General features: G+C 35.4%; 13 protein-coding genes and 3 non-coding genes across 16 annotated transcripts; 6 read left to right on the top strand and 10 right to left on the bottom strand. All coding sequences in view use genetic code 12, as the record gives it.

Annotated features, from left to right (window-relative positions):
- Nucleotides 1-273: 273 nt before the first annotated feature.
- Nucleotides 274-1,809, bottom strand: RAD57 (putative DNA-dependent ATPase; the record flags this gene model as incomplete). The annotated part of the gene is made up of 1 exon (XM_710922.2): nucleotides 274-1,809. One exon carries the CDS (start codon nucleotides 1,807-1,809, stop codon nucleotides 274-276), a length of 1,536 nt encoding a protein of 511 aa, XP_716015.2.
- A 230-nt stretch (nucleotides 1,810-2,039) lies between these two features.
- On the bottom strand, nucleotides 2,040-3,143 carry CAALFM_C208100WA (uncharacterized protein; the record flags this gene model as incomplete). Its single annotated transcript, XM_710923.2, has 1 exon — nucleotides 2,040-3,143. One exon carries the CDS (start codon nucleotides 3,141-3,143, stop codon nucleotides 2,040-2,042), a length of 1,104 nt encoding a protein of 367 aa, XP_716016.2.
- Nucleotides 3,144-4,065: 922 nt separating this feature from the next.
- On the bottom strand, nucleotides 4,066-4,602 carry CAALFM_C208090WA (uncharacterized protein; the record flags this gene model as incomplete). Its single annotated transcript, XM_710925.1, has 1 exon — nucleotides 4,066-4,602. One exon carries the CDS (start codon nucleotides 4,600-4,602, stop codon nucleotides 4,066-4,068), a length of 537 nt encoding a protein of 178 aa, XP_716018.1.
- IFM3 (Ifm3p) lies at nucleotides 4,261-5,070 on the top strand (the record flags this gene model as incomplete). The annotated part of the gene is made up of 1 exon (XM_710924.2): nucleotides 4,261-5,070. One exon carries the CDS (start codon nucleotides 4,261-4,263, stop codon nucleotides 5,068-5,070), a length of 810 nt encoding a protein of 269 aa, XP_716017.2.
- A 1,128-nt stretch (nucleotides 5,071-6,198) lies between these two features.
- Nucleotides 6,199-7,176, top strand: MRS4 (Fe(2+) transporter; the record flags this gene model as incomplete). The annotated part of the gene is made up of 1 exon (XM_710926.1): nucleotides 6,199-7,176. The coding sequence occupies one exon, from the start codon at nucleotides 6,199-6,201 to the stop codon at nucleotides 7,174-7,176; it is 978 nt and encodes a 325-aa protein (XP_716019.1).
- Nucleotides 7,177-7,375: 199 nt separating this feature from the next.
- On the bottom strand, nucleotides 7,376-7,585 carry CAALFM_C208060WA (uncharacterized protein; the record flags this gene model as incomplete). Its single annotated transcript, XM_019475257.1, has 1 exon — nucleotides 7,376-7,585. One exon carries the CDS (start codon nucleotides 7,583-7,585, stop codon nucleotides 7,376-7,378), a length of 210 nt encoding a protein of 69 aa, XP_019330802.1.
- A 220-nt stretch (nucleotides 7,586-7,805) lies between these two features.
- On the bottom strand, nucleotides 7,806-8,142 carry RPR1. Its single transcript, XR_002086389.1, has one exon. It is a non-coding gene; the product is annotated as an uncharacterized ncRNA (non-coding RNA).
- Nucleotides 8,143-9,681: 1,539 nt separating this feature from the next.
- SIT1 (siderophore transporter) lies at nucleotides 9,682-11,496 on the top strand (the record flags this gene model as incomplete). The annotated part of the gene is made up of 1 exon (XM_710927.1): nucleotides 9,682-11,496. One exon carries the CDS (start codon nucleotides 9,682-9,684, stop codon nucleotides 11,494-11,496), a length of 1,815 nt encoding a protein of 604 aa, XP_716020.1.
- A 429-nt stretch (nucleotides 11,497-11,925) lies between these two features.
- RPS10 (40S ribosomal protein eS10) lies at nucleotides 11,926-12,601 on the top strand (the record flags this gene model as incomplete). The annotated part of the gene is made up of 2 exons (XM_019475256.1): nucleotides 11,926-11,977; nucleotides 12,297-12,601. 2 exons carry the CDS (start codon nucleotides 11,926-11,928, stop codon nucleotides 12,599-12,601), a joined length of 357 nt encoding a protein of 118 aa, XP_019330801.1.
- A 605-nt stretch (nucleotides 12,602-13,206) lies between these two features.
- On the bottom strand, nucleotides 13,207-13,737 carry CAALFM_C208030WA (uncharacterized protein; the record flags this gene model as incomplete). The annotated part of the gene is made up of 1 exon (XM_710929.1): nucleotides 13,207-13,737. The coding sequence occupies one exon, from the start codon at nucleotides 13,735-13,737 to the stop codon at nucleotides 13,207-13,209; it is 531 nt and encodes a 176-aa protein (XP_716022.1).
- Nucleotides 13,272-14,387, top strand: CAALFM_C208020CA (uncharacterized protein; the record flags this gene model as incomplete). Its single annotated transcript, XM_710928.1, has 1 exon — nucleotides 13,272-14,387. The coding sequence occupies one exon, from the start codon at nucleotides 13,272-13,274 to the stop codon at nucleotides 14,385-14,387; it is 1,116 nt and encodes a 371-aa protein (XP_716021.1).
- Nucleotides 14,388-14,638: 251 nt separating this feature from the next.
- BLM3 (Blm3p) lies at nucleotides 14,639-21,241 on the bottom strand (the record flags this gene model as incomplete). The annotated part of the gene is made up of 1 exon (XM_710930.1): nucleotides 14,639-21,241. One exon carries the CDS (start codon nucleotides 21,239-21,241, stop codon nucleotides 14,639-14,641), a length of 6,603 nt encoding a protein of 2,200 aa, XP_716023.1.
- Nucleotides 21,242-22,314: 1,073 nt separating this feature from the next.
- KRE30 (ATP-binding cassette family ATPase) lies at nucleotides 22,315-24,144 on the top strand (the record flags this gene model as incomplete). The annotated part of the gene is made up of 1 exon (XM_710931.1): nucleotides 22,315-24,144. One exon carries the CDS (start codon nucleotides 22,315-22,317, stop codon nucleotides 24,142-24,144), a length of 1,830 nt encoding a protein of 609 aa, XP_716024.1.
- Nucleotides 24,145-24,317: 173 nt separating this feature from the next.
- On the bottom strand, nucleotides 24,318-24,390 carry tA(AGC)1. The gene has a single exon. It is a non-coding gene; the product is annotated as a tRNA-Ala (tRNA).
- Nucleotides 24,391-24,601: 211 nt separating this feature from the next.
- CAALFM_C207980WA (uncharacterized protein) lies at nucleotides 24,602-25,480 on the bottom strand (the record flags this gene model as incomplete). The annotated part of the gene is made up of 1 exon (XM_710932.1): nucleotides 24,602-25,480. One exon carries the CDS (start codon nucleotides 25,478-25,480, stop codon nucleotides 24,602-24,604), a length of 879 nt encoding a protein of 292 aa, XP_716025.1.
- Nucleotides 25,481-25,641: 161 nt separating this feature from the next.
- On the bottom strand, nucleotides 25,642-25,728 carry tI(AAU)2. The gene is given in 2 exon segments: nucleotides 25,642-25,677; nucleotides 25,691-25,728. It is a non-coding gene; the product is annotated as a tRNA-Ile (tRNA).
- Between the last annotated feature and the right edge of the window lie 502 nt (nucleotides 25,729-26,230).

Raw genomic sequence — 26,230 nt, 5'->3', positions numbered from 1 at the left:
CGCGGGGGTAGATAGCGTGGTAGTGGGCGAGCTTTCAATGGAAGTAAAAGAATACAAAGAGAGAAACTAACAACTGAAAAATAGAACGTGTCACGCCATGCACGACTCTAGCACGTTGGTTGGTTGGTGGGCCTGGAACAAGTCGGGTAACACAATAATAATACATCTTAGTTTCCATGACCACTAAAACAATCATCATTATTGTTGCTATTTCAATTCTTACAATACCAATAATGTTCATTTCACTCATTAATTTACGTATTCTATACTTATTTATACTTCTGCTAACCCTTGTGAATTTATTATAAATCTGTATCTTTTAAATCTATTAGGATTGTAGCCATGCGTAGATGTAACCACTTTTGCAAACCTTTCAACTTGCCAGCCATCAATGGAAACAAACAGTTTATATAGTTCTGCACTAGACCTTTTGTCGTGTATACTATTAGTCTGTAAAGATTGGTCATCATTCACAATGTCACCATCCATATTCGACTTCAATATAGGCTTGTACACCTTGGATAACATGATTCGATTTTTGATCCTTGTTGCCCATGGATAACCTAATGTAGGGACAATCTTTTTTGAACCTCTATTCCTCATCTCATGCGATTTGGAAATTAAAGATTTCTGTCTTTCTAACCTTTCACGAGGATTCAAGTTGTGTTCCTGCTTTTGTGGGGAGCTGGTATTGGAGAGTTTTTGACGTTTATTAGGACTTCTCTCTTCAAGCGACTTTGCCAACTCCATTTCCAAATTCTCGATTTCCTCGTTTTTCAAAGTTATATTAGCCGTAGGAATACTATTGTATATGGTCCTACTATCCCATCCAGAAGACACGGCAGTTTGGAAATCCAAATTCAATGGATAATCAAGTTCTCCCGCCTCTGCCTCAGTGAATGATCCAGATGATTCAAAAGAATAATCACTAACCTGGTTTACTATCACAATAGCAATGTTAAAGTCTTGGGCTAATCTAGACAAGTGTTGATATAATTGACAGATATAATACAACTTGGCTGTTCGCGAAGCATATTTCTGTGACTTGTTAAATCTTCGCAATTGATTCATTTGTTTCCTTTTCACTTCTTGGAACAGTCTATCGTCTGCTATCTCTCCTTCCTGCACTTCTAATTTTTCTTTTAAATACGTCGAGTTCATAATAGAATCTTCTCTCCGGAAATGTTGTGCAATAGAATCTAACACTAATAATTTTGTCTTCCCCTTGTCTGAATCCAATTTCAATGGCAATTGGGTAAATAGAATATGATCTTGACTTTCCAAATCTTGACAATATATATAAGATATCCGATCCAAATCAGTGTCAATATTAGACGAGTTTCTTCCTATGAAATCTTTTAATCTCTTGGTTTCTAAAAATGATTCAGTCGATATATATATGTTTTTGCTAGTTGGGAATTCTTTACCACAATTGGATAGTAGTTGAAATAGAAAATGTGATTTCCCACAGCCACTAGCACCAAATATTTCTGTTACTTCTCCAATTGGAATACCCCCACCTAGTTCTCGATCAATACTTGGTAGACCCGTGCTAATAAACTCCGAATCCAATAAGCTATTCACTGACGTAGGATCGACTTGCAAATCCTTTTTAAGATTTCTATAGTAATCATTGATTTCTTTCATTGGTCTATCAACAAGACGCGCTAGTTGTGCATGGTCAGAAGCTTCGTCATACTGAAGTAAATCGTTGATTGACTTGCCATATTGTTGTAGACGCGTTGTTAAAAATGGAAATTTCCTAGAGCATGAAAAAATTCCTGGTCCTAGTTGTTTGTAATCATCCATGCTATCGAAGAAGGGTATGCTTCAAACAATGTGAATCCGTTATGATGGATACCAAATATAATATTTTGATTTGAATCTGTTACCCTTTTTTTTTTGCTTTTTTACACCGAAAAATGACGATATGTCTCGTTCACACGAAAGCATACTCTTTCTAGATACGCGAAATTCACAAAAACGATTTCTCTTAAACACATATATATTTTGCTATCTAGGTATATGGATTATTCTATTCACGTAAAATGCTCCCCAGCTTTGGAAATCATAAAATCTCTTGCCTTAGCAAACCAAATTAAAAAGCTTGGTACACAGTAACCAAACAATAATCCAACACCTCCATTTCTACCAATTGGGATAAATGTAGTGATACCACTGGCTTTCTGGTATGCTTTCAATTGAGTTGCTTCGTTATCAACCACTTCAAATTCAACAGTCTTTTCAAAAACGGGTTTTTGAGTATATACAAGATCAACTATTGAGTTTGCACCCAGGGCAACCACGTCTCCCAAACATATTACATTGTGGTGGTCTTTCAAACGAAGGTATTCATCTGTGTCAACATATCCATATTCATTCAAAACTTTCTTAGGAAGAAAATCGGTGTTGGGTAAAAGGCCCAGTGTTTCAATAATCAAATCAAATGACTTTGTTGAACCATCTGCAAACTCGATCGTTTTATCTTTGACATTGACTCTCTCGCCATTGACAATTTCTATTCCAAGCTGATTCAACTTGCCTGTTGCTTTGGAGCTAGTGGATTTGGGAAATGAGGGCAAAGGTCTTGAAGCTCCTGTGTACAATACCACGTTTTTGTCAGAATATTTGAATGCAATCTCAGCAGAGGTTTCCACACCAGTACTCCCACCTCCAATTACAGCAATATTATTGGCTGCTTTGATCTCGTCACCAAGCTCCAAAATTGCCTTTATAGTGTAATTTTGATCGTTATTGTTGGTTAATTTAAATGCCGGTGATTTTGCTCTAGCACCAGAAGCAATAATCAAATTGTCATAATCGATTTCCGATTCGTTATCAACAAAAACCTTTTGATTAGTCAAATCAACTTTTGTGACCACACCTTGAAGGAATTTTGCTGTATGAATAGTTCCACTGGTTAATTTTTCAATAGTAGGTTTAATAGGAAATATAGTTTTCTCAATACTTTCTGGCTCGATTAATAATCTTGGAGCTGCAGCATTAAAATACCCTGAATCATTTGGTGAGATTAAAGTGATATTCAATTCAATTGGTGATGATTTGAGCAAAGTCTTCAAAGCCAAAATTCCAGCATATGAACCACCAATTATGACAATCTGTTTACTTTTCTCTTTAGACATATTGTTATTGATTGTTACTTGTTTCAGTAGTATTTTAAAATGGGTTACAATACCCTGTCAGTATAGCCTTGTATTTATACTCTTGCAAAAAAAATGATGTTTAATTGAAAAATAAACACAAAGCCATTCTTATTTTCTAACGAATTCTTTTTATGAGGTGATGAAGCGGAAGCGGATATAAAAACTAGTAACTTCCGACGGAGCTTGTAGGATATGTAAGCATACCTCTTTTCTTTCTGGAATCCAAGAAAAATTTTCAATGTAGTCTGTGTAATGGTTGTGAACAATAAACCATTTGTTACATGTTTGACGATTCTGCTACGACGAGTTAAACACTAACAACAGAAATTTTGTCACAATGAGTGATGACAAGGGGCTAAAAATCAAGAAAAAAAAACTGTGACACGGACTTTAGACTAAGTATCAAACAAACAGAGTACCTAAAGCACATAATCTACTCCAGTGGATCAGCTGTACTCATGACTTCTAGTTTCATTGAGCGTTGTATCCCTTTATGTGACAACCAATGTTAAAAGTATATGGTTTGTATTGCTAAGCAAAATCGAAAGACGACACACATAGCAACAATTTACAACAATTACGTGGGGTTTTTTAAAGAAACAAACCAGTTGACTACCAAAGTAACTTAATTAGTTAATCAGGTCTTCCAAAGCTATTGGCATGCGTTCCGATCGGGAAGCTATTCGGTTGAATTGATCCCCCACGCTGTTTATGATGATGTTGCTCCCCCACATGATTAGATAGAGTTATCCCCCACTTTTTTCAGTTTTCATTTTTTTTTTTTTGGTTGTATAAATACCTATGAAGATTACTCCTACAACCTTATTCTGAGTTCTTTATTCAATAACCAATAGAAATATAATTAATAATGACCACTTCAAACAGACCAAAAGTTTTAAGATTAGGCAAAATAGAATTTGCTCAAAAAAAATGGGACGAAGTTGCTCAGATTGCTGATGTCATTGATTGTGAATCGCAGAACCGTGAAGAGTTTATCAAGGACTTGCAAACCAAGTACAGTGATATCACCAATATTGCTAGAACATATGCATCTGTTGAACAAACTGGTAGATTTGATGCTGAATTGGCTCAACACATGCCCAAAACCTTGGTTTCCCTCAGTCATAATGGTGCAGGTTATGATCAAATAGATGTTCAACCTTTTACCGACAAGGGCATTCAAGTTTCCAATGTCACTGTTCCAGTGGAAGGTCCAACTGCTGTTACTGCTGTGTTTTTGGTGTTGTCGTGTTTGAGAAACTACCAAGAAGGACACCAAATCTTGTATGATGGTGGTTGGGATAGCAAAAAATGTGGAGGTGCTAAATTGGGCCATAGTCCGGAAGGTAAAGTTGTCGGTATCTTGGGTATGGGAGGAATTGGTAGAGCTATCAGAGATAGATTGAAGCCATTTGGATTCACCAAAATACTTTATCATAATCGTAAGCCACTCAGTTCTGACTTGGAAGGTGGTGCTGAATACGTTTCAAAAGAAGATTTGTTCAAACAAGCTGATATTATCTGTATCAGTGTTCCATTGAATGCTCACACTAAACATTCCATTAACAAGGAGGCTATCAGTCAAATGAAAGACGGTGTCATATTAATAAACACTGCTAGAGGTGCTGTTATTGATGAAAAAGAACTCCCTGAATTGCTTAAATCAGGAAAGATTGGAGCCTTTGGTGCTGATGTGTTTGAAAAAGAACCAGAAGTGTCACCTGAATTGTATAGATTGCCAAATGTTGTCAGTTTACCACACATGGGTACACACACTTACGAAGCTATCAAGGATATGGAAGATTGGGTCGCTGAAAATGTGGAGTCGTGTTTAAAAACTGGGAAAGTGAAAACCATTGTTCCAGAACAATACAACTTGGAAATTAAACAAGGTCCATTAGTTTAAGGGAAATACGTTTTTAGTATAGAATTATTGTTAAGTTTTGATAATATTTTGTAGATGAAGTTGAATAAAAAAAAGTATCTCAAAACATGTACCGACTACATATCACAATTACTGGTTTCTCATCTATGACTGGCTGGATTGTAAGAATATCCAAAATATTTATCTGGTGTAGTTTTTGAAAATGTCTAACTATAGTTATTCTTTAACCTGTTTCATGTCGCAACGTCAAAACAGATCTTCATAAAGATGAGCGGAATATAAAGCAAATGTAAACAAATAAAAGGGAAACAATGCTAATTATCTAAATAATGAATTTACACGGATAGCCAGCGTGTTAAAAAGAAATATATATATAAGTAAGAGATATTTCCACCAAGAATTTGAAAGTACATGCATGTTCATCTGACATTTTCTTGTTGCTCATCTCGTCTGTGTGTGTGTGTGTTTTGATTTTTCATATTTTATCGCCTTGTCATTCGGTAAAACCGAGATTTTTATCAATAAATTTTTCAGCTGCGAATTCCGATAGTGGACAAGCTAACAATAACCAAAGTAAATTTTACATTAAACAAAAAGAGAAAAAGAAAAACCAAAGAGGAAAATTTTTCAACTGACAAATTAATCCGATTAATCTACAACCTCTTATCAGTTATAAGAATAAGTCAATTTTTACCAACACAATTGAGAAAAAAAACGCTTTTACTGATTGTTCTTTATCTTCATTAATTTAGATTTGAAAAGAGGGACCAATAGAAGTTTCGCTTAAACTGGTTATTGCAATATTGAAATAAACTAATTAGAAGTGTGCGTGTGTGAGCGTTAAACAAAAACGAGAGAGAAAAAGTCAACTTCCATCAAAAAAAAAACCAGCCCAAATCCCACCAGTTCGTTGTCTCCACGATTTTTTTTTATTATTTTTTCACCACTGGAAACATTACTTTATAAACAACTGAACATTGGAGAACCCTTTCAACCAGTCTATATTATTTAACAAATTACCATATTGTGTTATACTATAAGGTAGTTTTTTTTTTTTTGGAAAAGTAACAGAAGCATAAAGAAACAAGCAATTCGTGGCTCAGACAAGGACACAGATAATACTTAAATTAATAATACAATACTATCATAATGGAGCACCAACTTCAATTTTTACCAAAAGACTCAGTTGAAATAGACTACGAGGCATTACCTGATGATGCTTCATTAGCGGCACATTTAACTGCCGGTGCATTGGCTGGTATAATGGAACACACAGTGATGTTTCCTATCGATTCTATCAAAACAAGAATGCAAATGAATCTATCAAACTCGGAAATATCACGGGGCTTGTTAAAGTCTTTGTCTAAGATCAGCTCTACCGAAGGGTTTTATGCATTGTGGAAAGGGGTGTCTTCTGTGGTATTGGGCGCGGGTCCAGCCCATGCTATATATTTTTCAGTATTTGAATCGACTAAAACGTTTTTGGTTAATAGGTTGACCAACTCGCCACATCTGAACAGGATTGTTACTGATGAAAACCATCCTCTTATTGCAAGTTGCGCTGGTATAACGGGTACCACCGCGTCAGATGCTTTGATGACCCCATTTGATATGTTAAAACAAAGAATGCAAGCAAATGCTGCCTATCAGGATGGTAAATCAACATCAGTGAGATTGTTCAAATTAGCATCAGATATCTATAAAGCGGAAGGGTTAAGTGCGTTTTATATTTCATATCCAACCACCCTTTTGACTAATATTCCATTTGCTGCGTTGAATTTTGGATTCTACGAGTACTCATCGTCATTATTGAACCCATCTCATGTTTACAATCCATACTTGCATTGTGTTAGTGGTGGGATTGCTGGTGGTATAGCTGCAGCATTAACTACGCCGTTTGATTGTATCAAGACTGTTTTACAAACAAAAGGAATATCACAAAACCAGAATTTTAGGCATGTCACGGGTTTCAAATCCGCTGCTGTCGCCTTATTGAAACAAGAAGGTGCAAAGGCTTTTTGGAAAGGTTTAAAGCCTAGAGTCATATTTAATATTCCAAGTACAGCTATATCGTGGACAGCATACGAAATGTGCAAAGAAGTTTTGATCAGAGGGAAAGGATTATAATTTTCATAGACATCATACTACTTGGTATTTATTTTTCTAATTTGTAAATAATTTCAGATAACGTTTTTGTTTCATTACTATTTGTATATTAACTAGTTTTTTAATACTTTCTATTCTTTGTTTTAGTTTTCAAGCCAAAATATAAAATCTATTCTTTACACGTTACTCTATTGATTCCAGTGACCTCGCCAGACATTCATTATGACCTAATTGCTCTAATTAATGCATCTGCTCTGGCAATGTGAGCTAATTCTCGTGGGTGACGTGACAATCGCTGGGCGACAAAGGAAAACAATACACAAGAACCAAGAAACCCTAGCAAGTTGAAGAATGCTGCTCGAGAATACAATCGCTCTTCTTCTTCAGTTCGAAATGATTGGAAAATTCGTCGTATACTTGCAAAAATCATTGATTTGTTGTGATATGAAAATCCTGTTCCCCAGAATCTACTTGTAATGGGATTTTCTTTTCGTTTTCAATGACAACTATTTTTTTTACTCCCTTTTTTTTTCCCCCAATCTTTCAAAACTCGAACCGGTGTTCAAAAAAACATTCAAAGAAAAAAAAGAAGAGAAACCAAACACCAGCTTCTTCATTAAATTTGCTGTACCGATTTTACCAAAAAAAACTAAAACCTGTCTCAAGTCGGTGATCGGTATCGGGTGCTTGAAGGTGACTTCAAGTTCGCATATTGCACTAAACAGCTTGTAGTAAAGAATTACTCACAGCCAACCATCCACGGCGCCATTCCCATACGAAGCAGACCTTCTACAGCCTTAAAACTCCGTGTATATTTCTTGTAACGCCGCCCATGCGCTTTCACGCTAAGGAAGAAGCTCTCAGGAGCAAATCTGTAAAGGATGGAGCGTACCACCGAATTTCCCACCCGCATTTGGTTGTGAATGAGTTTCTAAAGAAAACTCCTTATGTTGACGGGTCAATGCGAAACGACATCAGACGAGTTCAGTGCGATTACGCCAAAAGCTTGGAATAGTCAATCTTTGATACGCAGGAGTTATTTTGTATGCTGATACGGTCGTGCGAAATTGCACAGAAGTTTTACAATGAATATTGGTTTTAGTTGCTTCTTGGTGTAACTGATACTCTATGAATTGGTCTTTCAATATTGATAAACACTTCAGTTCGGTCTAGCTCGACAGTTTTGACTATAGCTTTTTTTTATTCTCCTGGTCAGTTTTAGGATATGCGGCCATGCAAGTAAAAGTAATTCAGGTGCCTGATCTATGTAATTTGAAATGCATGAAGTTTATGTGTTATAGATGCATAATAGTGGTACTGCAAGCAATTCAACAAATTGAGGAGAAATTTTACAGTTTTTCCCCTCCTGGTTATAGAACAGTATATGGTACCCAATCACAGAAAGTATTCCTCTCTTTTATCCGTTATTTCTTGACTAATTGACCGCCTGAACAGGGTTTTATCGATTTATCAGTCATCTACGAGACTGAAACTCAACAAGAATTAGATTGGTCGTAACCACAAAAGTAAACTAATTCAATTCAGTAAATGACCCATTTCTTGCCATTGCAACAATAGAATTTCCCCCCAAAAGAACATATTAATTATGGATGTACTTGTTTCGAGAAAACTGTTGGTAAGGCAATTTGTTGTACAAAGCTTTGAAAATTTCTTAATCGATGAGCAGATACGTGAATGCAAATCCATTATTTTAACACAAAAATAGCAATTCCAAGTTCGGAAATGAAACCTAGTTGGGTTATTGTATTTTTTATTTGTTATAGCCAATTAGAAATGTCCATTTTTAGAGGTGTTTACGATTGCGGCCAATAAATTAATCAAACACAAGAAAAATAAAATAGTATGATAGCAGAATTTCTTTTTATTTGAGAAGAATTTTTTTTGTGTTCAAATTAATCAATTAAATCAATTTTATCAGAAAAATCTATTGTGATGAGCAATTTAAGAATTGTCATGAGGTGGTAGTTTTTTAAAAAGGCTTCTAAGTGCTGCGTTTAACAATCATTCATATTTTCATTTGATAGCAGCTATGGACCAGTCTAGTTCAATTCAATCTTTAAGATTATAAAGTAGTCGTTAATCATAAAACAGTTCCACTCTTTGATATTTAACGTAAATTTAGCCCTTCTCAATTTGAAAAATTTTTTATCAGTCACAGGAATTCTTATAATGTATGTAGATACGGCAATTTTATTTTTGTGAATATCTAAATTTACACTATCGTTGCCGAGAAACTGTTTTTAATAATTTCACGTCATCTTTTCTACCTAATTTCAGTTTTCTATTATTTTTGAAAACTCTATTTTACTATCTAAACTATAAATACAAAACGGTTTCCCCCTTCTCTTCCTCTGCAGATCGTGATTGTTCTATCTACAAAAAACAGTATCAGTAAAGCCTATAACTCAAACGGCATCACTGAAAGAAAAAGGAAATCAAACCAAGACATATTTTCACGTGCTTGAAAGTTGTTGAATTAATTTGGCCGTTTTTTTTTTTGCTAGCATGACATCTTACCAGTCTTCCAATAATCATTCTTCAGAAGAAGATAAACACTTGTCCGGAGATGAAAAGACGTTTTCGCCATCCGATATAGTTGAAAAGGCTATAGTAGAGGAAAAATCCATTGGGGTTGAAAAAGCAGAAATCTTAGCTAATCAATGGAAACATACATTTTGGTTCAAATTGCTTTTAGGGTTTTCTGCATTTCTTTGTGGTTATGCTTACGGTCTCGATAGTCAAACTCGATATGTTTACACTGCTTATGCAACTGCCAGTTGGTCAGAACACAGTTTATTAACAACCGTTAACGCTATTACTGGGGTGGTGGCAGCTGCCAGTCAACCCGTCTATGCCAGATTGTCGGATGTCCTTGGTCGTTTGGAGTTGTTTATTGTTGCAGTGTTGTTTTACGTGGTTGGTACTATTATTGAATGCCAGCTGCCAACCATTAATGCTTATGTTGCTGGTGCTGTGTTGTTCCAAATTGGATACAGTGGTATCATTATTATGTTGTTATTCATTTTGTCTGATTTCTCAAGTTTGAGATGGAGATTGTTTTTTACGTTATGTCCATCATTCCCGTTCATTATCAACACTTGGATTTCCGGTAATGTTACTGCTGCCGTTGGTACTAGATGGAAATGGGGTATCGGGATGTGGGCTTTTATACTCCCATTGTCATGTATTCCTCTTGTGTGCTGTATGATTCATATGCGTTGGCTAGCTGGTAAGACAGAAGAATGGAGAGTTTTCAAGCAACGTAAAACAAAGTTCCAAGAATTGGGTGTAGCAGGATTCTCCAAGTACTTGTTTTGGAGATTGGATGTTATTGGATTGTTGTTGTTAACTGTATCATTGGGTTGTTTATTGGTCCCATTGACACTTGCTGGTGGTATCAAAGAAACTTGGAAAAAAGCTCATATCATTGTGCCAATAGTCATTGGAGGTGTCTTGATTCCTGTTTTCCTTTTATGGGAAGGTTACGGAGCTCGAGACCCAATTATACCACTTCACTTAATGAAGGATAGAGGTATTTGGTCCGTCGTTTCAATTTCCTTGTTTTTCGACTTTGTTTTCGCAGTCGAATCTAACTTCTTATACACTGTGTTAATGGTGGCTGTCAACGAATCACAATCCTCTGCTACTAGAATTGCAAGTCTTTCATCATTTGTATCTGTTGTCACGGGTTTTATTTTTGGGTTGTTCGTTGTTTATTTCAGACGTTTGAAAGGATTTGTTGTATTTGGATGTGCTATGTGGATGGTTGCATTTGGTATTATGTATCATTTTAGATCTCAATTACATGCACATGCAGGGATCATTGGTGGTATGTGTTTGATGGGATTCGGTACCGGGTTCTTCTCATACCCAATTAATGTCAGTGCCCAAAGTTGTGTTAGTCACGAGCATATGGCTGTGATTTCATCGGCATTGTATACCACCTATAGAATTGGATACGCTGTTGGTTCGTCAGTAGCAGGTGCAATTTGGTCCCAGATGTTGTATTCAAGATTAGTCAAATACCTTGGCGATTCTACTTTGGCCACAAGCGTTTATACCGATCCATACACATTTATTGCACAATATGTTTGGGGCACTCCAGAAAGAGAAGCTGCAGTCAAAGCTTATGGTGAAGTACAAAGAGTATTAATGAGTGTTTGTATTGCATTTGTTGCTCCTATGATAGTATCTGCACTTTTCATGAGAGACCACAAATTAACCAATGAACAAAGCTTGGAAGATGTAGAAAAGCAAGAAGAGAAGGACTCGTTGGCCAATTTCTTCGGCAATTTCAAGAAGAAAAGAGTAGCTGTTTAGAACTATATATATATGTACTCGCGCTTTAATGTTTATAGCAATAATGAAATGTTTTAATAATTATTTAATCAAACTTGGTTGTAACTTATGATTATGGTAGTGATCTAAGAACACAACTTGCAAAGCAATGGTAGTTTCTTTGATTTTGTGTTTCTATTAGATTCCTGTTTCTATTAGATTCCCGCTTTTTTTTTTTTTGCAGACATTAAACCTCAGGGCTATAGCCCTAATGGCAAAACATGCACGTGTATGTTTCTTGATTTTTCTACACTACTAGTAAAAAAATTTTCTTTCCGCTCACTATTCACACATACACTCTTTTTCGCACAATTACAGTCTACCAACAGGAAAAGAAAAAAAAAAGGAATCTGGTAATTGAAAAATTGAAGTTTGGTTCTTTTAATACTATCAATCAACTAGAGTCACAGCATGTTAATTCCAAAAGAAGACAGAAAGAAGATCCACCAATACCTCTTCCAAGGTATGTAAATATGAATTATAAACTGGAACAGAATATGGCATTTCAAGGGATGCACGATAAGTCAAGAGTTCATGAAAAAGCACAGATTATAACAGTCGTAAAGAAAAATTTCACTACCAACAACAATAAGAAGATATCAAAGAGATTCAGTAATCACTACTTACAAGAAACATATAACATCATGGAGAGTTTAATTTGAAATACGAATGAATATACAAATGAACTATACCCTTTTTATGGCCATATCACGTTTCAAGAAATATTTAAACAAAAATAAAATGAAGAATAAAACTTGGATATACTAACACATGTATTATAGAGGGTGTCGTTGTTGCTAAGAAAGACTTCAACCAACCAAAGCACGATGAAATTGATACTAGAAACTTGTTCGTCATCAAAGCTTTACAATCTTTGACTTCTAAAGGTTACGTCAAGACTCAATTCTCATGGCAATACTACTACTACACCTTGACTGATGAAGGTGTTGAATTCTTGAGAACCGAATTGAACATTCCAGAAGGTATCTTGCCATTGACCAGATTGAAGAATGCTCCAGCTGAAAGACCAAGACCATCAAGAGGCGGTCCAAGAAGAGGTGGTTACAGAGGTAGAGCTAGAGACTAAATATGTCAGAATAAACTGCACTATGAAGTCCTTGCAGCATTTTGTATTTTAGGTTTAATTATGTTTTGTCCATTAGTTAATGTTGGGAAAAATATTAAATGAACGGGAGTGAACTATTTGTTATATGTATACATAGTAGCTCAAATTTTTTTTAACCATGAATACTTTCATGTACAATATATAAAATAAAAAATAATATTAAGTATAAACAAATGGGTTAAGAGATGTAGAAGATTAGAAAGGACTAGTCCTGTGTCAGTTCTAAGTATCACATATGAAACTGAAATTGACATGTAAGGACCAGGGGTCGTGTATTTTTGATTGGCTTTGGTTATTTCACAACCTTCCCTAATTCTTGTTGTACTGCTAAAGAAAAAAAAACAGGCAAAGGAAAAAAAAAATAATTAAGGACTACTAATTAACAAAACTAAAAAATAACTATACAACCCCAATTTCAAAGTAAGGTCAGGAAAAACCTAAATTGTTAATACTTTCATATTCGTTCACAACAATCATTACAAATTTTTTTTATATATATACATATTTGAAAAGAGAACAAAAGGCTAGTATTCATCACTATTTATTATCGTATTAATACTGCTAGTTCAACAGACCCTTTTGTTTATCCATTTAGTCGAGTGACCTATTCCAATTTTTTTTTTATATAAACATGGACGATTTGCCTCCTCAACCCACACCTCAGCAATCCTACCTGCAACTGCAACATCATGGCTCTCAACCCAGCCATCACTCCCATCATAATAATCTGAATAGAAAGTATCATCAACAAGCACAACAGCAATATAAGGTATCATATAGACCGCCTCCTCCTCAACAACAGCAGCAACCACAACAACCCTCACCACACTACCAACAAGTACCACCGCAACAACAAGTACCACCACAACAGCAATATCAACAATATAATACACCACCTCAACAAGAATACTATCAACAAGCACCTGGTCATTCTCGTGTACCACCACAAGGAGGTTACCAACAACCATATCTGAATGTTCCTCCACAGCAACAATATAGTAGCGCACCACCGCCTCCCTCAATGCAGTACCAACAACGTCCATCGTATTCTCTGCCTCCGCCGGCTCAACAACAAGTATATCAACAACACGCACCATCACAATCAAGTCAGGCTGCGCAATATCAACCACAAACTTCAAATAATGGACATTATTCAAAGCATAACATTTCCAGAGACTCGTTGGAAACCACCAAGACCACTGCAACCACTTCCTCAAAGCAAAAATTAGAGAGCGAATTGAGATCAGTTTTCGAAAAAGTTGATACTAATGGATCTGGCAGAATCTCAGCTAAGGAATTGTCGCATGCTTTATTAAATTTTGATCGTTCCAGATTTCAAGACTCTACTATAAAGCTCATGATCAATCTTTTCTGTGGTCCTGACTCGGCCACAAAATCATTGAACTTTGAACAATTTGTTTCCTTGTGGAAGTATCTTTCTGCTTACAAGAAGTTATTTATTCAAGCTGACACTAATAAATCTGGAGATATTTCCTTTGGGGAGTTTCAAAAGATATTGGAACAAATTGGTTATAAATTGGATATTGACTTGGTATTGAATTTATTTCAAAAGTATGCTTTATTAGAAAGTGGAGGAGTTGGAAAATTGAGATTTGATAATTTTATTGAACTATTAGTATATTTGAGAAAATTAACAGATGTGTTCAAAAAATATGATAAGGATTTGTCTGGTACTGCCACAATAGGCTTTTCGGATTTTTTGTTTGAGGTTACTAATTTAACATAGAAACGTGCAAGAGTTTTCAATGAATTTGAGGCTGTATCCCAAAATCAAATCCAAATCGTTTAGGAAAGATAAGAATAAAAAGAGAATCGTTTTACAAAATAATAAATAGAGCTACTTTTTGTACGTGTACTTCTTGTTATTTTATACTTGTAATTTTATTGCCCCAATGTCTCCATTCCCCTAATTTTTTATAATTCTAATTCAACTGTAAATTTAAAATGTAAATACTAAAATAAAAAACACACTATACACTATATAAAATAACTCTTCCAAAGAACACCTTCAAGATCTTGAATTTGTTCTTCTGTAAATACTTTGCTGTCAATGTGCCAACTGTCTTGTCTATTCTTTTTGAATTTTCCCAAAGACTCTTTTGCAGTCTTACCAACAATTCCAGGTATACCAGTTGACTTGTTTGCCAATGTAGTTAATATCTTAGGAACCCACTTCGGTGGTGGGGAAGAAAAAGCAAATGCATGTACTAATGCTGCTAGACCTAAAGTGGCACCATGTAATTTTATTATATCATCATTTTCCATATTCTTATAACCAGTTTTCCGGTACTTCTTTCTCACCTTATCCAATTGTTTGGAATAAAGATCACTATACTTTTCAACCAACCCTTCAACTTCTTCTACTGGTGATATATGAATCAAGCCAGATAATGTTTCAGCAGCCGACACTCTTATTTCTGCATGCTTGTGATTGAGTAACTTATTGGATAAATTGAAAACACGTTCTCTCTGGGTTCTAGTTAATTTGAACAAGTTCTTGAAATACACAGTTTCTGTGAATTCTCCCATCACCAACGTTTGCACCAAGTTCAATTCTTTTTCAGCGTAATGTTCTAACATACTGATCACGTTCTCTAAGTAATCGGTGGTATAAGGGATTTGTGAGACTTTTTTCAAAACTGTAATAGGGTCAATGTTCCCCAATTGGCACACTTCTCTCAAATATATTAATTCAAGTAAAAATGGAACAATGTGCAGGCACACATAGAACTCAAACATTATAGACAAATTTGTATTCAACTCTTGCCTTATCCATATCAAGACTGTTGTGGCTGTGTATATATAATTTGTCTTGAGTATTTCCTGTGGAGTCAAGTGTTGACATTCTTTTCTCCAATTCTCAATTTGAGCAAATAATTCAGGTATTATGGTAACAATCTTACATTTGTCACGTCCATCATACAACATCAAGCCCTCCTTCTTGTTACAGTTCTCAATAAATGTCTTGCTATCGGATATTGATTCGACATAATAATTGAATGACAATACCGCCATCAAGTTACCAATTTGTGACCTCACTGCAGCATACCTATTGTTGATGTTTTGCATACAGAATTCTAAAAATTTATCTGAATTCCCAAGACGCCACGAAATTGAACCTATGGCTCCTCTCATATACGCAATTCTTGTAGAATCCTTGAAAGCAGAGTCCGAATTAGGATCCAATTGGAAATTGAGAATCACATCTATCACTTTAGGGAATCTTCTAACATCAACATGTCCTGGAAGAAAAGCAGCGAAAACATGCCAGATACCTTGATTATCAGGAGACAAATCTTCATTTAAAATTCTTTTCAAGTATTTGCTCACATATTCATCTCTTTCTTCCCAAAATTCTGGTGACATTGCCTTGGACCCAAATAAAATACCAATGATCAATTGACCAGTGATTATGTGGGCACTCTTTTCATCTGGGACATAAATTTCATCAATGATACTTAGTAAATCATGGAAAGTAAAATGCTTGGTGTAAGCATTAGAAACTAAAACCACCAATGACGCAATCACAAATACATCCATCACTTGGAATGATGAGTTAACTTCTGCATCAGTCACCCATAATTTTACTATCCTTGAAACCCAGTCTTTGTTAATAAATTCCGAGAATGTCTTTATGGTCTCTAAATCAGATGAGTTTAAATTTAGTTTGTAAAAAGGGGTAGAGTCCACTGCCAAAAGCGAGTTCTTCCAGAATAACCAACCCACACTTGGCTTGTAATCGATATAATAGTTTGGGTATTCTGTATTTTGCAATTCTTCTTGCCACTTTGCCTTATAGGAAACTCCGTGGTCAGGTCTAGTGTCCACAGTTGTTAAATGTGGAGCAACAAAATTCAAATCGTACATCAGCCTGATATCATAGTCATATTTAGTCAAGGTACAAAGTTTGTTGACAACTCTACTGATTCCTTGTAAAGCTTGCCTTGAAATCAAAGGATGGTCCACTGCTGCCTCTTTGTGAAACAAAAGAAGAATGTCCAATCTCGTCGGTATTTCCAAGTACGACTGCAAATTCAGTAATAACTCCAAATTCAGGACAGTAATCTTCCAGTGTCCATTGTTACTTTCGTCTGCCAATATTTTCTCTTGTAATTTTTCAAGTTTTTCAAAATAAATCTTTCTCTTGTTTTCCTTGGCCAATTTTACCGCTTTTATCTCCAAATCAATAAATTGGTCAGGTGGTCTAATACAATCAATTGCACTCTCGTTAAGTATACAAACACTGCTTGGCGGCGTTATTCCTTTGCGTACACTAGTGTACAAGACGTACGCAGAACTGTAAACGTTTTGGTTATCAACATTTAAGCAACGGTGCAATAAATCCAAATACCTGTAAATATTGTAGAAATCAGTTTGCAATCTGGTTCTAATTTTCTTGATTGCAAAGATGCTGAGTCCACTCTCTATTTTCTGGTGGTCGTTTATTTCTAATGCCTTGGACAAATGTTTAAATGCTGATTTGATAATAAGACTGTAAGAACCATTTAATCTTTTCATTGCGTCAACTAATATACTTTGAGCATTAGCAGATATGCTAGAATAGGTAGATACAGAAAGTCTTACAACATCTTCCAACAAAAGTTTATCTAAACTTGTTTCAGTACGTGAAGTTGCATGCAATGCAACTCTAAACAGATGGTACAATTCCAACCTAGCCCCAATCGCAATTCTGGTGAATGGCTTTCTGACTCTATTGATAGTTTGAAGATAGCTAACATATCCATAATTTATTTTTGAATGACTTGGATCAAGTGCTCTTTCACGCCCCATATCTGAAAACCAAATACTAATAACAAACAAAAAGTCTTTGAAAATTTTGGTGTTATCAGGGAAGTTTTCCATCAAGAACTTGAATAAGACGTGTAAACTCTTCCCGACCAATTCTCTAGTTTTGTGAACTTTTGAATATAAATCAGCAAATCTTCTATTCTCCAGACCAGTACCAAAAAAATAGTTTGATGTGTATAGACTCTTCTCTCTGAAAGTTATAGCAGGATTCATACTTGACATATGCACACCGTTGATTTGTGGTGTTGCTCTGCCAGACTCGTCATAAGCTGGAGCAACTGATTCGGATCTACTTAATGGAAATGACTTGACTTCAAATCTAGCCAAGGGGTTTTGAGTTGGCGAAGCAGGTTTAGAAGGGATACTTTCGTCATCTTTTTCTCGACCTCTACTCTCTTCCTCCTGTTTTTTGTTGTCTCTTAATTCATTATCACCTTGATCAAATTCAGAAAGGATGTCGAGATCCTCATTGGTCAAGTCATTTATAATTTTTTCCATATATTCTGGAGTTGCCTCGTCAATAGAATCTTCTTTTTGGTTTGACACTCTAGCCAATTCTCTAATTTGCTTCAAAAGCAATAATCTTTGCTGGATAGATTCACTGTCATGGTTTATTTTTGGAATATTTTCCTCAAAAGACGGATCCAATAAAAATGAAACACCGCTCAATAAATAGGCCAAGAACAGTAACATCAGTCTGATATCATCCACAACACCTGAGGAAGACTTTAAACCCGAATTCTTTTCCTTCTCATATTGATGCATCAATCTCATCACGTTCTCTAAACTTTTGGAAACATGAGCATTGAAAAAATCAACAGCAAACGTGACGTCTCGTTCTGAAGGAATGAACCAATCAAATGTGGTGTTTTCTTTTGAAAATCTAATGCTTTGGTTCCAAAATCCTCCCCAGCATTTCTCGTCAATGCCGTGCTCTTTCTCATAGGCTGGGGAAATCAACCTGCATTCATTCACTTTGATTTTTGTGACTGTCTGTAAAACTTGATTTACAAGATAAGCAGCAGGGAAAACCAATGGACTCTTGACTTTTTCCATTAAAAAGTACGACAACTCATAGATCTCAGACGACATGTCTATAATCTGGTTGCCAGCATTTCCAACCATCTCGTTCAAGATAGTTATATACCAGAAAAGTGCTTGATCACGTGGAACGATATCAACACCACCTTTGTACCCTCCTGCTTCGTTTTCATGGATTTCGTCCTTAATTTTTTCAATGAGAATACGAGCGTTCTTCTTAAAAGACTTTGGGTCACGTTTGATTATACCACCACAAATTTCTGATACCGTGGTAGCTATTGTATGGTATGTATTATTGAACACAAACTCGAAAAAGTCATCGCGGAAGTACTTGAATAAGTCATCTGAAATTGATTCAAACATGATGTATAAAAATTTTGGTAATGAAACTGCAAGGGCGCTCTCCAAGCCCATGCTTATTTCTGGATCTGGTAAGTTCTCTAAAAGCAAGGTTAATCGCTGAGTAAAGCTTTTGATCAAATCCTTAAAGGCACTTGTTGAAGATTTTAATGCTTGGACTTCTAAATCGGTATCGACTTGGAAACTCTCAATATTACCATCGTAAATCTTTCTCTTTAAATAATCAATATGCCCTTGAGTAAATTCCAATGCCAACATAGAATCTCCTTCCCCTTTTGTCAAGTCATAAAAAGGTGCATAGTTGGCCATAGATGTAAACACCTCTAAACTCTGCATTGTTTTCTCTAAATCATTTGAGTCAATTCCTGGTAAGGCCAACAGTAATATTCTGGTAGCATGAACTCTATAAACCGGCGTAGATACAATAAATCTCGACAAGGTTTCAATAGTGCTAAGGGCCGTAGATACTCTGTGAGTAGATATTACCCCCTCGATAGATTCATACATGTCTAAAAGCGTGTTCTCAAGAACATATTCAGGCTCTAAAAAGGCTAAAAGTTGTAAAGCAGAAATGTAATCACTTCCGACTTTTTCTTTCTTAGATTGAATACCTATTTTGACAATTGGCAATAATATAGATACAAACTCCTTGACAACATTTCTTGAGAGCTTGAATTCTTCTGGGATATTATTATAGAAGCCACGAGTTTCCGTTTCTGAGTTGTATCTTTTATGAAATTGATATATCAATGCCAAAACCATTTTTGAAATAGGCTTTGTCCAATCTCCAGTATTGGACGGATGAATGTAACTTTCAATAGCATTAACTAGTGTACGCAAGTAGTTTAAAATTCCTCCCTTCACTAAAGCTGAGTCTCCAATCATTGAGAAAACAATTGTTGAGGCAAATCCATGAAAATACTTTATCTTCATGGAAGAATATTTGTCCATCATAATACTCAAACTATTAATTAATGTATTCATCATGTACTGCATCTGATCTGCAGTGAAAATCCCAAACTCCCCTAACTTCAAAAACTTTCTAGTTTCGATATCATCATTAATCATTGACAAAGTAGACATGGCTATAATACCTAATCTAGAGCTTATTTGTACATCAAATCCGTTGGTTTTGTTTAGTTTTTCCCACATGTAGAAAAACGACTGGATGTAATGACGAATATCATTCTCATCTTCAACACCATTAGGTGTAAAAACTGTAGGGAAAAGTGACAAAGATGACATCACCAAAGCAGAGCTGTTGACGGCAAAGTATGAACCCATTTTTTCGTAAATTTTTGGTAAGCAATCTCTTGCAAAGAAATAATTGGCTCTGCTGGCAAGTTTAATCAATTGTTTGTGGTCTTTCTTTTCAAATATGGTTAATCCTGCATCAATAGGAGCAAAATGTAGTTCTAATTCTCGGCATAAATCCTCCCATGGCAATCTCAAACCATGACTGTACAACAATAATTGATCCTTTGTTAATAGCTCAAAAATTCTAATGTAAGTCTTCAAATTCACATGTTGACCACGACAAAGACAAATCGCATAATATACTCTAGCCAAGTTCACTCTCAATGTAACGGGCATGTCGTATTTCATTTTGAGCCAGACCATTAATTCATGCGACCAAGTTTTTACACCAACAACGGCTGCAGACTTTGGTGATTTCTTATGTTGAGTAGTAGCATCTCTGTCGCCTTCATCTTCTTCATCTTCACCTTCCTCTTCTTCCTCTTCCTCCTCCTCTTCATCATCAGAAATTTCAAATTCATCGGAAACAGCTTCATCATTGCTTTCATCACAAGTTGGGTCGTTGTTCATCTCAAATAAGTTTGTTTCCAAAGCCAAATCAACATCGGAAATAGCGTCTTTTAAAGCAGCCAAATCTTTAGCACTAACACTGAGTGAGCCTTGAATATCTAATGTTTTGATTGCAATATAAAGATGAGACACAATGTGACTTAAAAACTTAGCTTGGTCTTTTGGACTTTCAATCTTATATGGCAACAAACTGGGTAAATCTAAAGTTCTTGGTTTGGATCGTGCATAAAATCTTGATGTGGGATCAAGTTGTAATTTGGTCAATTCGTCGGGATCTTCTGGATAGTCCAAATTGTAATGCTGTTCCCTGGTGGTAACAATTGTTCCAAATGATGGTCTTCTTACCATATGTCTTTGCACCTGGCCCATTGTATTGGGAGTCAAAGACCTCAATGGTCCATCCTGTTCAAAAATTTGTTGTTTAAGGTGGTCCAGAGAAGCTACCTTGGGAACTGGATGTGGCACATGCTTTAGGGGAACAGGAGCAGAAACATTCGCTTTAGGCGATTTATCCACCTTCGTCTTTTTCTCGATAGGCAGCATATCTGGTATAATTATATGTTTTGGTTAAGTTATATTTTGTTTTTTTTTTTTCGATTTTCGTTTTGCTTTTTTCAATGCTTAAAATATTCTATCCAAAACCAAAAAATTATAATAATTATATGTAGATATGTTTGAATGTTTATATATTTATATAATTGAAAAGGTAGCTAAGATGAATTTGATGGTGGCAATATTCTCTTTTTTTTTGGTTGTATTTTTCTGTGGGTGGGAGATTATATATTAATGTTACTATGAGAAGTTTCCTAACGAGATTTCTTTTCTGTTAGGGCCAAAAATAAACTATTACAACAACAACAACAACTGTAGTAATTCCATATTTAACCACGAGAGTCTGAAGTTAACTAAAAGAAAAAAAGAAAGTTTAAAAAAAAGGAATGGCAAAAACAGAAGATTACTTTACAACTTAGTCTTACATTTGGTTGCATTTTACCTAATAATAAAACGGTTGATGTTTGACGTTAGCTGATATTTTAATCAGATATTCTTTCCTTTTCACATCTATAGCTTGCTTTTGTAGATGTCACATTGTACAAAGTTGAATGGGTAAATGATACTTGAATTTGAAAGAACAGAAATTGTAATTAAATATTTTACCTCATTTAAAGGCGAATGCAAAAGGGCCCATAGTGTGAGAATAATTATAATTGAGAATGTGACAGTATTCAACAAGTTTGACTAGAATGTATACTTCCACAGTACAGGTTATCCTTTTGAAGTTACTTACAATAGGTGGATCATAATGTATGACACTGAAACATTGTTGAAAAAGGTGTATAAGCACTAATAAATTAGTTTATTATTATGATGACATCAATTATTTGATTCCTACTGCACATAAGTTGTCCTGTACTAACAGTAGTAGTCGTGGTAGTAGTAGTGTGCGTCTCTTCTCATCATCAAATATTCTCTTCTCGCAATTTGTTAGCCTTCTTCCTCTTTCTTTTTTTTTTTTTCAAATCGCAAGGAAAAAAAAAGAAAAAAATTAGAAAAATTTTAATTTTAATTTTTAATCACTTCGTCTCTTTTCTTGTAACTCATAGCAACAACTGATAATGTCGATTTCTGCATCAAAAGCTAAAAGAGAGCAAAAGCGTTTAGAAAGAGAAGCCAAAAAGGCTGCTGTTGGTAAAAGCACTAAAAAGACCAAGAAGCAAGCTGAAAAAGATGCTGCTGAAGATGAAGTCGAAGGTGCTGAAGAACAAATTGCCAAAATGAAATTACAAACAGATGAACATGGCTTGTCCGATAGAGTCACTACTGGTGTTTTGGAATCCTTGGAAACCTCAAGAGATATTAAATTGTCATCTGTTTCTCTTTTATTCCATGGTAAAGTTTTGATTCAAGATTCTACATTGGAATTGAATTATGGTCGTAGATACGGGTTATTGGGTGAAAATGGTTGTGGTAAGTCTACTTTAATGAAATCTATTGCCGCCAGAGAATTCCCTATTCCAGAACATATTGATATCTACTTGTTGAATGAACCAGCCGAAGCTACTGAATACTCTGCCTTAGAATACGTTGTCAGAGAAGCCGAACATGAAATGAAAAGATTGGAAGATTTAGTTGAAGAGTTGATTGTTAAGGAAGGTCCAGAATGTCCTGCATTGGAAGGTCTTTACGAAAAGATTGACGAAATGGATCCATCAACATTTGAAAGTAGAGCAGCAATTATTTTGACTGGTTTGGGTTTCAACTCAGTTACTATTAAAAAAAAAACCAAAGATATGTCAGGGGGTTGGAGAATGCGTGTTGCATTAGCAAAAGCTTTATTTGTCAAGCCAACCTTGTTGCTATTGGATGATCCTACTGCCCATTTGGATTTAGCTGCTTGTGTCTGGTTGGAAGAATATTTAAAGAGATTTGATAGAATTTTAATTTTGGTCTCCCATTCCCAAGATTTCCTTAATGGTGTTTGTACCAATATGATTGATATGAGATTGAAACTCTTGACAACGTACGGTGGTAACTACGATTCCTACGTTAAGACCAGAGCCGAATTGGAAACCAACCAAATGAAACAATATAATAAACAACAAGAAGAAATTGCCCATATCAAAAAATTCATTGCATCTGCTGGTACTTATGCTAACTTGGTAAGGCAAGCCAAATCTAGACAAAAGATTTTAGATAAAATGGAAGCTGACGGTTTGATTCAACCAGTCGTTCCAGATAAAGTTTTCACTTTTAGATTCCCCGAAGTGGAAAAATTGCCACCACCAGTTTTAGCATTCGACGATATGTCATTCTCATACTCTGGTAAACCAGAAGATAACTTGTATGAGCACTTGGACATTGGTATTGATATGGATTCCAGAGTTGCTCTTGTGGGTCCTAATGGGGTTGGTAAGTCTACTTTGTTAAAATTATTCCAAGGAAAATTGCAACCACAAACTGGTAGAGTGATCCAACATACACACATCAAATTGGGTGTCTATTCACAACATTCTGCTGATCAATTGGATTTGACCAAATCTCCTTTAGAGTTTGTGCGTGACAAATTTGCAAACATTTCACAAGATTATCAATACTGGAGAGGTCAATTGGGTCGTTATGGTTTAAGTGGTGAAGCACAAACTGCCCAAATGGCTACTTTATCTGAAGGTCAAAGATCCCGTGTTGTTTTTGCATTATTGGCTTTAGAAGGTCCTAACTTGATCTTGTTGGACGAACCTACAAATGGTTTAGATTTAGGTACTATTGATTCTTTGGCTGATGCCATCAATGCCTTTAATGGGGGTGTGGTTGTTGTTTCGCACGATTTCAGATTATTGGATAAAGTGGCAAAAGACATTTTCGTCATTGAAAATAAAACAGCTACAAGATGGAATGGATCTATTTTGGATTACAAGAAATCATTGGCTTCCAAAGTTGTATTATAGTTACCCAGTGTATTTTTTTTTTGCTTGAGGGTATTTGTTTTTTCATGCTCTATTTATAGAATTATTTAAAAAGGGAATACATGTTTGTTTCATTGTTATTAAGTTATCAATGGGTAGAAAAAGATAACGCCAAAAAAAATAAGTGTTAAAATAACGGCCATCAAAAAAATATATGGACGAGATAAGAGTCGAACTCATGACCTTTCCCATGCTAAGGGAACGCGCTACCAACTACGCCACACGCCCATTTTCTTAAGAATTAAGTACCTATTTATATATTACTGTGCGTTTCCTCTCTTTTATTAAAAACTATTGAAACACTTGTACCACCTGTGGGTGTTATTAATTTTATGTCGTTTTTATTTTGTTCGATTTCTATATCGTTACATGTAAAGAGTTTATCAATATACGTATAGGACTATAAGTGTTTTAATAAAAATCACTTTGCGTTAGGTGCTTACTCAAATCTCATTTTATTAACCAAGGTACCAATTTGAGTGATACTTACCTCAACTTCATCGCCATCTTGTAAATATTTCTGGTCTTTCATTCCCATTGCAACACCACTTGGTGTTCCTGTCATTATGACTGTGCCTCGTTCTAATGTTGTTGATTGAGAAAGAAAGGCAATTATTTCTGAAACGTTGAACAACAAATCTGATGTAGGGGAATCTTGTCGTAACTCTCCATTAACTCGAGTTTGTAAATGTAAAGCTGAGGGATCTGTTAAAACAGCAGGTGAAACCAACTGAGGACCTAAGGGAGCATATTTATCAAAAGATTTAGAGAAACACCATTGTGGAGCCCCACCTGCATATTTTGGATCTAATTGCCAAGTTCTGGCAGAAACATCATTACCAACAACATACCCACCAATATATTCTAATGCGTTCTCTTTGGCAATATTTTTCCCAGATTTTCCTATGACAACACATAATTCACCTTCATAATCACATTGATCTACTTGAGCAATTTTTGAAATTGGGATCGGTTCATTAAAGTCCGCTACACAAGTTCGAAGTTTGTAAAACAACGGAGGGTAAGGTGGTGCTGGTATACCACTTTCTTCGATATGCTTCGTGTAGTTTAAACCAATGCATTTGACAATGGGGACATCTTCTGGGGTTAATGGACCTAACAACTTTACTACCTCCAAAATCTCGTCTGTGACAATTGTGTTTTCAAAAATATTTGTTCCTTTTATAACTTTCGCTTTGAGTTGATCACCAGCAAGATATTTTTTACCTACATCATAATTCGTATCTGTGAAAATTGGTTCTCCCCTATAAATCTTCCCATCTCGAGCGACAAATCTGATTAGTCTTTTCCAGCTCATTATATGTTGATCAATGTCTTATATTTTCGGAGATACAATTCAAATGTTCTTGCAAGTCAATTTACGTACTGAGATATGAGGCTCGAAAAAAAAATTAAAATCTATCCGACTTTGAGTGTTGGACGTAGAGCTTGGCAGTCTAAGCTCAGCAAAAAAAAAATTGGTCCCTAGCAGGATCGAACTGCTGATCTTGGCGTAACAAATTAAATTTATTAGCACCACGCCTTAACCAACTGGGCCAAGGGACCAATTTATGATATAAGTTTTTGGCCGCTTTTATATGACAATAAAAGTATGGTTATTTTTTTGTATGTATATTGTAAATATGCTTTGTCAAATAGGTTGGATGGGATAATTTGCTATTTAGTATCAACTGTTTAGAGCTAGCCACGTTATAATTTTTTTTTACTCATATTTTGCAACAATCCTTTACCAAATTCTGAATTACAAATATGATCTACAAAGAAGAAAGAATTAAGCTGTAAAAATTTCGGTCTCAAAACTTGTTAGCTATTAGCTAGCAAAAGTCAGTCTACTTGCCCAAATCAATGACATCTCTCTTCAAAGATAACTCCAACTGGTTTGTTCGTAGAAGGTGCCTTCTGTTTTAGTTTATGGATTTTCCTGCATACACATAATACAAGTAAATTTTCAACTCTCATCGCTCTTTCCCATCGCATCTCTTTTTTTTTTCATACCAGAAGCTTACTATCATAAACTTAGACTGCATCAATTCCAATTATACAACAA

Source organism: Candida albicans, chromosome 2, assembly GCF_000182965.3.
Source record: "Candida albicans SC5314 chromosome 2, complete sequence".
Taxonomy (NCBI): domain Eukaryota; kingdom Fungi; phylum Ascomycota; class Pichiomycetes; order Serinales; family Debaryomycetaceae; genus Candida; species Candida albicans.
Note: the sequence above shows the minus strand (reverse complement) of the source record. Positions and strands in the feature narration are given on the sequence as shown.